The 13,321-nt window shown below is 37.5% G+C and overlaps 1 protein-coding gene across 1 annotated transcript; it reads left to right on the top strand.

Annotated features, from left to right (window-relative positions):
* Window positions 1-205: 205 nt before the first annotated feature.
* Window positions 206-6,959, top strand: LOC105545873 (chromosome unknown open reading frame, human C12orf79; the record flags this gene model as incomplete). Its single annotated transcript, XM_011988924.1, has 4 exons — window positions 206-233; window positions 4,389-4,485; window positions 5,956-6,043; window positions 6,888-6,959. Coding segments are annotated over 4 exons (285 nt in total), but the record flags the coding sequence as incomplete, so codon positions are not given.
* Window positions 6,960-13,321: the final 6,362 nt, after the last annotated feature.

Here is a 13,321-nt window from a genome sequence, read left to right as displayed (position 1 = left end):
GCTCTCTCTTTCTCTTTCTCTCTCCCCCTCTCTCTCTCTCTCTCTCCCCCTCCCCTCTGAGCCCTGCCTCCAGACCTCCGACTATGTGAAGATACAGTGGGAAGATGACTGTCCACAAGACAGGAAGAGAGCCCTCACTGAGAAACCAAATTGGCCAGTATCTTGATCTTGGATTTCTCAGCCTCAAGAACCCTGAGAAATAAATGTCTGTTGTTCAAGCCACCCAGTCTATGGTATTTTGTGATGGCAGCCCCAGCTGACCAAGATAGTGCATTTGATATTGCATATGAATTTAATGAGCATTGAGAAGAGCTAATGTTTTTCATTTTTTCCCCTTAGAAGCATCTATTGATCTTCATCTGAAATTATGTCAGAAACTACAATAATAGAAATAAAGATAATGGGCTAGGTAGTGTAAGAACAGGGCTAAGGTTATGTAAGCGAGAGACAGTTTCAAGAGATGAATTTCAGTAGCCTTTAAAATTTTAAATCAAATACACTTTATAAACCAAATGCATTATGTTAAGGAGCTGTAGACATCAGTTTCTCCTTATAAAGATTGCATATACATTTAGTTACCATCTTGGACAAGTCAGGAATGATTCCTTTCTTCCAAGTTGTGCTTTGGAATATCTTCTTTGTCTCCCTCAACATAGAGGAACTATCCACCATTTTCCATTAAATAGCCTATAATTAGGTGTGTTTCAGAATCACTTGTATGTATGTACATGGTGGTTGGATGTGGGTGGACTGGGAAGGACTTGTTAAAATGCCCATGCCTGAATTCCTCCCAGATCCACTAAATCAGAATTTTCAGCTGTAGTGCCCAAATTATCTAAGTTAAAAACCACTCCAAGAGCTTCTGATACATACCAGACTTGACATCCATAGACCAATGTTCTCATTCATTGATACACATATTCAAGTTTACTACCTAGGCAGATCTTTCTATAGGTTATATATGTGAGTTTAAAAATGGGTACATTTAATTTTTGTAAATGGAAATCCATTTAAGACATTTTGGGCCAAAGGTTTTGAGGAGAGCCCATTAGAATAACAGCTGGGCTACCCAATTTCCTCATTGCACACCTTCCTTCTGCCTTTGCCATAGGTTGCTTAGTTTCCCAGTCTGCCTGTCGGGTCTGAGTTAGAAAGAAAAATGGGTATCTCACAGTTCCTAGCAATTTACTTTGCAAAAGAATGCAGTAGAGATTTATATTTTAATGTAAAAAAATCCTTTGAGTAAATAGTTTTCCCTCTTTCCAATATATTTTCTTATTATTCTGTATATTTAATAATGGGATTATATGTTATAAACACATGCTAAGACATCCAAATATATGCACAGATGGAAAATATCAAGCTTGCAGGAAAGGTCCATCCCCCAAACACAATTTTAAGGGGTTTTGCCTTTGTTTTCTCTAAGGAATACGAAAGTCAGACTTGAACAAAGGAGATTTAGGGAATTCTGTTGCTAGTCTCCTAATTTCCACCAAATGCTAATTCTGATGTTGTCTTTTTGATTTTTAGTGGCCTTTAGAGAATTCTAGGAGTGGGGGGTGGGTAGGAAGTGGATTGAGGATGCGGGAGAGTTCCTATCTGATGTCTGACCAATGAATTGTTAGATAAACTAGTCATGTAGAAAACAGCTTGATTTAGCCAAGAGAGATAATAGTGACTCCCAGGATCCAGCCTGCCCTGTAACAACCCAGAGGACTTCTTTCCTGAGGTTTACAGAATACATTGATTGGTGAATCAAGTAGATGTAGTAAATATGTTAAAATTATATTCTCCAAATTTTTTTAAATTGTAAAATAAGTGCATAGTTTTGGAAGACTATGTGGGGAAAAAGTAATGCAGAGGGAAAAAAAAGAAGGGAGAAAATATGGGCCAAGGTGCTACTTTCAGATTAGATTTCAGTATTAGTTGTTGTATGTCTTTGGGTAGTTATTTCACATTTCTAAACCAAGGTTGTCATCTGTTAAATGGGAACAATATCGCTCTCACATGGCTATGGTAAGGGTTTGCTGAAGTATTTATTTTACAGTCTGTAAAAGGATTTAAGAAAAATGCCTGATGTACAGTAGCTGTCAACACAATACATCTGAGATAATAGTATTGTTATTGCTGGCAGCAGAGTGTGGTAGTTACTAACTATTTTTTTCTGGGTATGCAGTCTTGACTTTGAACGACTTTTGATTTGAGATTGGAATTTCTAGCACTAAGTCTACATGATATTTTTAAGAATTGGTTGAGATCTCTTAAATTATTACTATTATCAAGAAATAGATTTGCTATGTCTGTTTTCTTGATTTATTAACTGAAATTCCGTAATCCTTGCCTTAAGCTTATAAGCATTCTTCTTAGTTTGATTTTTAAAATACCCTCAGAAACCATTAATATTCACAAGAAAGTAAGAAATCTTTGCAATAATATTTCATTGTATCATCAGATGTTTTCTTTCCTGAAAAACCAATGAAGAATGGCAGTTTTATATGTAAAACAGTAGTTAGCCTTTATACGGATGACATTTTCCTAAAAGCCTAGAAAAATTTCACATTTGCAGAAAAATACTCTGTTCTCATATTAAATCTGAGTAAAATTCAAATCTATATTAACATCTCATTACTTTTTGAAAAAAGTGAACGCCACACTTAATGGAAAATGCTCACTGTCTGTCCTCACTGCTTTTGTGGGCTTCTTAGCAAGGTCGTCCTGGGATCCAGGAGGGCTGGACCACAGCTACATCCTTGTTAAAACAGTCACCCGGCGTGAATGTTGGCCTTTAGTTTTTCCTTCCTTTCCCCTCTCCCATCCCTACATTGTTTCAGCTGCCAGCTCCCTAATATTTTTTTCTGAAGCAAGGGAAAGGGAAGGGCAAAAATGACTTTGAAAGAATAACATTTCTTTCTATGGACTTAAATAGAACATTCAACACAAAACATCCTGTGTTTTCTTTTAGTTGATGACACACTGACTGTAGGAATGAGTGAACTAAAAACCAGGGCTTGATTTTCAAATGGGGGTTATTTTAGTTGCATACTACCTCATCAAGGGAAAGTTGTTAAACTATTTTAAATTATAACCTGTTCGTTTCTCCTCTGTACTCCTGATCTCCTTATCTTGCTGTGCGTTTCTTTTCTCCATTTTACATATCACCTTCTAATGTGTGTTTATTATGTTTTTTGTTCATTTTCCCACTCTCCTGCCTATGATAGAAGTCCATGAGAGCAAGCAGCTTTATCCATTTTGCTCACTGTTGGATTCCCTATTTTAAAAATATCACCTGGCCCAACATAGGTGCTCAATAAATATTTGCAGCATGAATTAATGACATAGTTTCTTTCTCAGTGTCTTTTTCTATACAATTATGGTGAAAATAACTGGTACAAATAAGGTACAAAAACATCTTATAAATATGTGCTTATACCTAGTAGATACACTTGAAAGTACAGCTCTGCTAGGAGTGTACATATCTTAGTTGGTGAAGAAGAGATATTAAAAGAGTTAGATTAAAAAGAAGCAACTTGTCACTCTCTATTCTCTTATTTACTCTGCTTTATTTCTCTTCGAACCCTGACTCCTAACACCCAACATAATATATTTATTTGCTTATTGTCTACTTCCTTATACTAGAATGTAAGCTTTTTAAGGACAGGTTCTTGTGTGTTTTGTTCACTTTTATAGCCCCATTGCTTGGATTCATGCCTGATACAGAGTAAGCACCCAACACATATTTGTTGAATGAACAAATGTGTGTTTGAATGAGTGTGTTTGTTTTAGACTGTATTCATGCCTGCCTCTGGCTCCATATACAGACTCTTTGGAATGATTGTTCACTAAGACCTTAGTACTGTTGAGGTGGATGATGGGTGGGGAGATAAAGGGAAGAAGATGACCAAGATTATACTAATATTTGCAAACTTTTTCATTAATTGTGAAAAAGATGCCCCACTCATTATATATGTGTGGTATAGTATGAGCCTATGGACGGTGGTTTGGGTCCTGAAACATCCACCTATTTTCAGAATACACTAAAATTATTTCTTAATTTCTTGATGTCACATTTTCATTATTAGTAAAATTAAAACAATGTTTCCTTACCCAGGGCTATAATGGGAGAACAGAGAGGGACTGACACATAGAAGTTTGTCAGTAAATGTTAGCTATCATCGTCATCATCATCATCATTATCAACATCATCATCCAAGGGTTGGTGAACTATAGCTGGTGGGCCAGATCTGGCGTGTGGTATACTTTTATAAATAAAGTTTTATTGAACACAGTGCATTAATTTTCTTATTGTCTCTGGCTGCTTTTATATTACAACAGCAGAACTGAGTCATGCCTTGCAAATCCTAAAATATTTGCCCTCTCATCCTTGATAGAAAAAGTTTGGAAACGTTTATCTAGAAAGTGGTCTAGCAAAGTGTGGTTCATGGACGAGTTTGACCTGCAAACTACTTGTTATTGGTTCATGACAAGGTGAGTACAGAAATTATGAATAACTATTTAGAAACTTTTATAACAATTTAAGAATGCTGCTGACATCTAAGTGTATTATTTTGACATCTAAGTGCATAATTTTGGTTTATACAAAAGTGTTGATTCGTGACAGATTGGAAATTTAAGAAAAAGAAAACCTGGCCTTTTCCACTGGAATAGAGGTGGGTGTTTTGTAATGGGATTTTGTTGTATTGGTGACTTAGTAAGACATATTCACGTGGCTTCAGATGGAAACATCTGGGGGCCCATCAGGTGGGAGTGACAAACATATCCTGAGACTGCAAGTGACCTGGGAAGGTTGATGAGCATGCACATTAATAACGTCACACAAATGGATTTTATGCAGATGGATGGGCCAGCCACAGTTCACTTATCAGCTAATACAGTTGTAATGTGTTGCTTCATATCTGAGAGAAGGCAGCACCTTAGGATATTATGTGTGTCTCACTTACATACATAAATGAATTCCCTTTAGGGGTAGAGATAGATGAATTTTAAGTCAATAAGTCATCTTCTCTCAATAGTAAGCCAAAAACTTTCCTGGAAATCTAGCAAAACAACAGTTCTATGACCAGCCTTATGTTTTGTTGCATGTGTGCATAAAAAATGCAGATTGACTCTTTCCTTTTCTGTTTTAGAATTGGTTCCAAACAGTAAAGCCTGCCAGAAAAAACAGACAAACTCTGAGGAACAACAATGCCCATTATGTGTGGAGTAGAAGCTGCCAGACTTTGATTACTGGCCAGACATTAACCCCTTTGGTGTCTTAGGAGGGAAAATGCCAAGTCTGAATCCAGACATTTCCAGGACTTTACAGTCCTTCATGGTGTGAGACCAGGTGATTTATAATGACTTGCGCAGAAAAAAAAAAAAAAAAAAAAACGACTACTGGGAGAAGGAAGTGCAAGTCAAAGGCCACATCTCCTTGCTTCCTGAATTCTGCCATGATTCATTCCGGCAAGCGGACACAGACCTGATCACCTCTGCTTTTCCCTTTGTTAGCCTGCCTGGTCATGGATGAGAAGCACGCAGCTCTTGCTACCTTCTTGTGGTGGTTTGGATCCTGAAACATCCACCCATTTTCAGAATAAACTAAAATAATTTCTTAATTTCTTGAGGTCACATTTGCATTATTTGTAAAATTAAAACAATGTTACCTAACCCATGGCTATTGTGGGAGAGTAGAGAGGGATTGACACATAGAAGCTGGTCAGTAAATGTTAGCTATCATCGTCATCATCATCATCATTATCAACATCATCATCCAAGGGTTGGATGATGTTTTTCTGTTTTTGCCCAGGTGTCAGAAGGAGGGTGGCAAATATGGCACGCAAGAGGGAAACCTATGTGCTTCATGAGGTCATTGCTTACAGTACAGCCACTAAAAGAGCATTGCCTGCAAACTCTTTTGTGATCAGTTTCTTCGCTTCTCTCATATACCCTCTGTAGGTCCACTGATTGCATTTTGAGAGCTCAGAGAAGCAGAGAGCAATGCAATTTGTCACGGAAGGATGATTATGTATATGCACTGTCATATGTATGTATATACAGTATGTGTATATATGCGTATGTATATATAGTATGTGTATTTCATTTGTTCTTTTACCATATCCTTCAATATGTATTTATTGATAATTTATTATGAGAGGCTGAGAATATCAAGTTAATTATAATTAATTATAATAATAGCTACCATTAATTATGAACATATTGCATATCAACATTATGCCAAATACTTTACATACATATATTTCAGTTACCTGAAAAACTTTATGAAATAGCCTCATTTTATACATTAGTAAATCGAGTTCCGGAAAACTCAAGGGCATGCAGCTAGTTAATGTCAGAGCTAGGATTCACATTCAGATCTGTCTGATGCAAAACCCATTTCCTTATTCACTTTGTTAAATTGCCTTCCCAAAGATGAATAACATGATACAAAGGCATTTACCTACTTTATTGGAATTCACATTCTGGTTGGCGAGAAAGGCATATGATGCAGAACATAAAAGGCTATAATATAGCTATATACAAAATACCATGATTAACTCATTCTCTTCTGGGGTGGGAGAAGTGGGAGAGGATAGAAGAAGGCCTCATAGCGCAAGTCGTGGTTGAGCTATGCCTCTGGGGTGTGGGATATTCACTCAGCAGAGAGAGAAAAGGTAGGGGCTGGAGAGGAGAAAGAGAGAGAGAGGGAGGGAGGTTTAGAGGGAGGGAGGGAGAGAGAGACTTCAGCTGGGTGTGACTTTGTTTTGTAGGACAAGATGTAGACTTGTTCAGGTGCAAAGGAGACATCTGTAGCTAGTTAGTGGGAAGTTCTTCAAGGCTGTTTCTCCACTGACCAAGCCCATATATTTTTCCTCTTTGTTCTCCTTTAGCTATTTCCATGCCTAACTCAAAGGAGTCACAGGGAGAAAGTGAGCTCAGCCCGGGTAAATTGGAGGTTGTGATGACTTCTAGGAAGCCTCAGTAAAGAGAAACAAAGGCAACACTGGCCTGCTGCTCTCTGCAATGGTGGGACCCTTGTGGGATAACTGTTTTAGGAATGAAGGTGTCTGGCCTCTCTAGAAACGAAAATGTAAGTTTGGCTGTGGTTGAGTATTGAATGGAGGCAAAAAGAAACTGACATATTTGCTCCTTTTCAATTGTTTGTTTCACCCTGAGGGGCATGGCTGCCTAATTTTTTTCTCCAGAGATAGGTGGACAGATAAAGACAGGAAAGTAACATCCACAGACTGCCCTCTGTGAAGGTGACAGTGATGAAGGGAATGCGTGATCTGAACACTGGTAAATAAAGTGACCGCATATTTCCCTAGCCAGGAGAGCAATCTGGCTCAAAAGAAAGGAGAACAATGACATTACTCCCAAGCTGCTCCGAAGCCTTTGGCTATTCTGTTCAGTACAAATAAAAAGCAGTGAACATAGCTGTGACCCGCCTTGTTGGCAACCACAGTGTCACAATTCTTTGGGGCTTCACTTTGAGAAATTGAGACCTACCTACCTTAACCGTGGGGGGTTAAGCTTTCAGACTGGGATGACAACTGAACGATTCATTTGCAGTAATTCTGGATTTTGTGCATATTTTAAAAAGGAATACCAGTCTTGCCTATATTCATTACAAAGTCCTCCCAGCTTTCAAATCTTCCAATACAATGTCTCATCTCTAGTCTTTTAAGCACATCCTGTGACTGGATATGATTATGGGAGATTTACATGCATCCTTGTCTATTGTATCAAAAGATCAGGGAATAAAATGCCCATCATTAAAATCCCAAAGTGACTGGATTGGCATGAGAAATGGGGATGGGGCTGGCATGGGAGAGAGGGTTCTGACTCTGAGATTTCATGAAATGCAAAACAATAGGACAGCTGCTCTTCCATAAACAGATTATTATTATTATTTCTACCTAGACAGCTTGATAGCAGCCATTATCTTCTTTCTGGGTGTCTTATCAAGTTCCGGCTGTGTGCAGCATGGGTGATAAGGAATGAGAAATGTCACCCATGGGATTGCCAAGGATTATTTCTATGCACTGCTGTTCAGCAACAGCCAATCCCTCAGAACTGAGAAGTAGTCCCATTGTTCACGCTGGGCAGTTGCTATTCTGACTATCCCAAGAAAGCAGAAAAGGGATGTAGTTGCCATTGTGCAAAAGATTGATATTTCATTACTCTCAGCTAAAGTTCAAGCAGTCTTGATTTTGAAAAGCAGAATCATCATGAAATATCTTTGAAGAGAGAGAAGACAAGGGAAGAAAAGAAGAATGAAATGAGTTCAGAGCTTTTTAGAACTGTGAGAGAGTGCGAAAAAAGGTGTAATACTTTCAAACAGTCGAAGTTAAAATGCCAGGCGTCTAAGCCTCAGCGAAACTGAGCAGCATCACATCACCATGACTTGTGGTCCAGCTGTTTATTGCAAAGACTCCATCCTGCATTACTCACCAGAAAATAGTTAGCTTTGCATCTGGCATTATTTTAATAAAAAAAAAAAGTTAACTTACTAGATTTCTGTTTGTCTGTGTTTCATACAAGATTCTTGAATGAAAATAATCTGTTGATATTTAACATTTTTCCTTTCCTTCTCGATGAGAAAATAAACGTTTTATTATACATGCAGATGTGCTGGCTAAATATTTCAGGAAAAAAAAATCTCTTCACTGTATCTCAGCTTTCCAGTATCTCAGCTTTCCAACCTTGTATCTTCCTAGAGAAAAGACTTCATTAAAAAAAAATTAAAACTGAAGTGTATGACTAACCTGTACTGTATTCATAGAGAATTCCCCACAAAGTGTTCAGAGTGCTTTAGTCTTCTTTATACACGGTTTTAGGGTCATGCTGATATTATAATGTAAGCTGCTTGGAAATGAGCCAAGTCAAATTTTTCCAACATTTTAAACACTATTCTGAAATTGGAATTTCAAATGAATAAAATGCTTTGCTCTTAAACCAACGACTTCAGAAATGAGATCCTAGTCAGGAATTATTATAATAGGAAGTGAGAGGAGGTTGGGAAGGTAAAGAGCAAAAGGAGGACACAGAGGGAGAAAGGAGCATGCAGGAAAAGAGGAAGGAGCTTTGACTCCCCTGTGAAGTGTGAGCTCCAGGAGGGCAAGAACCTTCCCTTTATGTTTGTATAACACCTCATATAGAGTAAACACTCAGGAGATATTTGTTAAATGAATTAGTGAGAGAGGCAGAGAAAAAATGGTTTTGGTGTTAAGATATGCAATGGAACATTCCCCTAACAAAATACATTATGTTAGTTTTTCAGCCCTTAAGCATTTTTACTAGGAGACAAAGCGATTCTCCAACTTTAATACACATATTAATTATCTGAGAGCTTGTAAAAAAATCCAGATTCTGATTCAATAGGTCTGGGGTAGGCTCTGAGATTCTGCATTTCTATCAAGCTCTCAAGGGATGTGGATGCTATTGGCTCACAGAGTACGCTCTGAGTAACAATGTGTTCGAGTAGCGCATGGGGTACTGGGCTGGGAGTCATGAGCTCTGAGTTCTAATCTCTGGCACGAACCATCTGTGCTTTTAAGCTAAGTGATTCGCTTTCCTAGTCTCAGTCTCCCCATGTAGCTAATGACTGGTTGGATCTACATAATTTCTAGAGTTCTTACAACCTTATTATTTTGAAATTTAAGAAGAAAAGAAAGAACTTAGAGAATGTCCAGGTTAACTCGGTCTCCTGAAATCCTAGTGAGGCAAAATCACTCCCTTCCAAAGTTGCGCAGGGGATTTGTCCTGTGTGAATTGTGCTACAGCTGATTCCCTGGTTTCTAGTAGAGTAATTTTTCCACTCCCATTTCTTTTGTCGTTATTATTTCTTATGGAATACTTAGAATTTGTCTGATGCTATGCTAGGTGCTGGGAATACAAAGATGCATTAGAAATACATTATTATAATTTATTACCAAATTCCTTGCTTGAGTAACATGCTGAAGACGACAACTAATCCCTGCAAATGCATAACAAGTGTGCTGACATTAGGGTTCCCCCTTCCATGATATAATAATGGCTACAGTAGAATGTTTGCAATGACAACCTGAATTCTCCAATTCTTCTCATATCCATCCATTCCCTTTTCTAAGTGATTTTGCACCTTATCATATCAAAAAGTGGAATTTCTTTCCCCAGTCCTTGACTCTGGACTGGTCTGTGATTTGCTTTTACCAATAGAATGCAGTGGAAGGGACAACATGCCAGCTCTACGCCCAGGTCTCCAGAGGCCATACTCACTTTTATTACTTCTCTCAGGATCCTGCTGCTGCCATAAAAACAACCTGAGGTAGCCTCCTGGAGGATGAATGCTCACAAGTGACCTACTGTCCCAGAGGAGGCCAACTTAGAGCAGCCTACACCTAACCATCCCCAGGTATGTGTGAAAGCACAACCAAGAGCAACAGAGCTGCTTACTCAAGCCACAGCTGACCACCGATGCACAAGGGAGCTCAGATGAGACCAGAACTGCTCAGCGGAGCCATACACTTGTGAGTGATAGGAGACTTGTGAAGCCACTTAGTTTTGAGAGGCTTCGTGTTGCAGCATAGCTAAGTGGTATGATGGCCTTCTGGACACAAAGCCTTACCTGAAATAAATGGTTCTAGTTTGAGTTCTCCCTGGAAGATAGTATGTGAGATGTTGTGGGAGTGGCACTGATTTGCTGCTTCTTCTATATTTCTGAGATGCTTTTCACTTAAAAAGGAGGGGAGCTAGCTCATACTATCTAGTTTGAGATATGGACAGTGAAGAAAGATAAGGACAGTGAAGTTAAGTTTAGAGACTAAAGCTCAAGGTAATATACATGTATATTCCTTTTATTCAAGGAAGCATAAAAGAGCCATGGTCTGAGATCACAAAAGAAAATGAATGCTTTAGTGTTGGCTTGCCATGTATGTTATCTTGAGCTTCAGAGTTATTCTTGGTAAACAAACATAACTGGCTGCCTGCCTGTTTTCCTTCAAAGATGGTATGAGAGTGAACAGATATAATACATATAAAAATTCCCTGTAAACTCTTAAGTGGTACACAAATAGAACTTCTTTTGAACATTATACTATATTTTATTTTCACATAATAGCATCCAGTACTTATTGAGAACTCATAACTCTCTTTATAAGTATAATAATAGCTATGACATATACATTTTATAGTTTTCAGGTTGCTTTTATATAAATTATCTCTCTTTGATTCTTCAATGATGCCCTGAAAAACATATTTATATTTTCTCATTTCCCAGATGCAGAATCTCTGCTGTCTTCTACGTGGTGGGATTTATAAAGCTGAGATAATGGGCAGGTTTTGTTAAGATAGGAGCCCCATCATGTTGGGGTTTAACAGTCAAAGTTGGTGAATAAATCAGATCTCTGTCTTTTATAATCTTGTTTAAACTCAATCTAGCATTGTAATTTTTAAATTTATCCCAATTCTTCTCATAACAGTTATTGTCTATGAGGTGTCATTATTTTCTTTCCCAAGATACATATGTTTTTAATTTTTATTTTTATTTTAGATACAGGAGATACATGTGAAGGTTTGTTACATGGGAATTTTGTGTGTTGCTGAGTACCCAACAGGTAGTTTTTCACCCTTTTTTCCTTTTTTCCTCCCCCCTCAGAAGTCCATGGTGTCTATTCTCATATTTGTGTTCATGTGTACTCATTGTTTGGCTCCCACTTATAAGTGAGAATATGCAATATTAGACTTTCTGTTTCTTCATTAATTTGCTTAGGATTATGGATTCCAATTGCATCCATGTTGCAGCAAAGGACATGAGTTCCTTTTTTATGGCTGCATAGTATTCCTTGGTGTATATGTACCACCTTTTCTTTACTCAGTCTGCCATTGATGGGAACCTGGGTTGACCCCATGTTTTTGCTATTGTGACTAGCACAGCAGTGAACATACAGTAATCAAACCAGCATGGTACTGGTACAAAAACAGACATACAGACCAATAGAACAGAATAGAAAACTCAGAAATAAAGCCACACACCTATAATGATTTGTCTTCAACAAGACCAACAAAAATAATGGGGAAAGGACTCACTATTCAATAAATGGTTCTGGGATATTGGCTAGCCCTGTGCAGAAGATTGAAGCTGGACTCCTACCTTTTATAATATACAAAAATTAACTCAAAATGGATGAAAGATTTAAACATAAGATCTCAAAATATAAAAATCCTAGGAGACAACTTAGGAAATACTATTCTTGATATTGGCCTTGGTAAATAATTTTTGGCTAAGTCCCCAAAAGCAATTGCAACAAAAACAAAAATTGACGAGTGGGATTTAATTAAACTAAAGAGCTTCTGCACAGCAAAATAAACTATCAGCAGAGTAAACAGACAACCTATAGAGTAGGAGAACATATTCGCAAACTATGCATCTGACAAAGGCCTAATATGTAGAATCTATAGGGAACTTGAACGAATCAACAAGCAAAAAACAAATTAACCCTATTAAACAATGGGCAAATGATACGAACAGACATTTCTCAAAAGAAGACATATAAGCAGTCCATGAATATATGAAAATAAGCTAATCATTACTAATCATCAGAGAAATGCAAATCAAACCACAATGAGGTACCATCTCACACCAGTCAGAATGCTATTATTAAAAAGTCAAAAAACAACAGATGCTGGCGAGGCTGCAGAGAAAAGGGGATACTCGTACACTGTTGGTGGGAATGTAAGTTAGTTCAGCCTTTATGGAAACCAGTTTGGAGTTTTCTCAAAGTGTTTAAAGCAGAGCTACCATTTGACCCAGCAATCCCATTACTGGGTATATAGCCAAAGAAAATAAATAATTCTATCAAAACATTTTTAAAATGAGAAAAAGATAACGGTTACTCTGAAATTGCATGTTGGCTTGGTATTTATATTCTTTTTTGTTTGTTTGTTTTGTTTTATTTCCAGAGAGCCAGCTTTTCATATAATTTATATTCTTAAGCAATCAGAATTTTTATTTGATGATGTTAATGGACTAAACATATAATTAAATTATTATCATCAGAGGCTTGAGCCAAGAAGTTTTATTTATAAGTATGCAGTTGCCTTGGCTGGTGATATAGAGACTGGGCTTGGACAATTTTTGTCTGAAATATGTAAAATGGCCTAAGTATTTGGTGAATATTATCTGGCTCAAACCAGTGATTTAAGTTTCATCCAACAGTCAAAATAAGTCTTGCAAGCAGAGCATTTCCTCTGTTCTACTTAATTTTAAGAGTTGTGCTTATTTTGAGCCTATCTTTTAACTGGGCCAGTGGCAAAACATTTTGGTAGTGTGAAAGACAGTTAC

This window comes from Mandrillus leucophaeus, unplaced genomic scaffold (assembly GCF_000951045.1).
Source record: "Mandrillus leucophaeus isolate KB7577 unplaced genomic scaffold, Mleu.le_1.0 Scaffold340, whole genome shotgun sequence".
Classification (NCBI taxonomy): Eukaryota; Metazoa; Chordata; class Mammalia; order Primates; family Cercopithecidae; genus Mandrillus; species Mandrillus leucophaeus.
The sequence above is the reverse complement of the archived record's forward strand: the minus strand, read 5'-3'. Positions and strand labels throughout refer to the sequence as shown.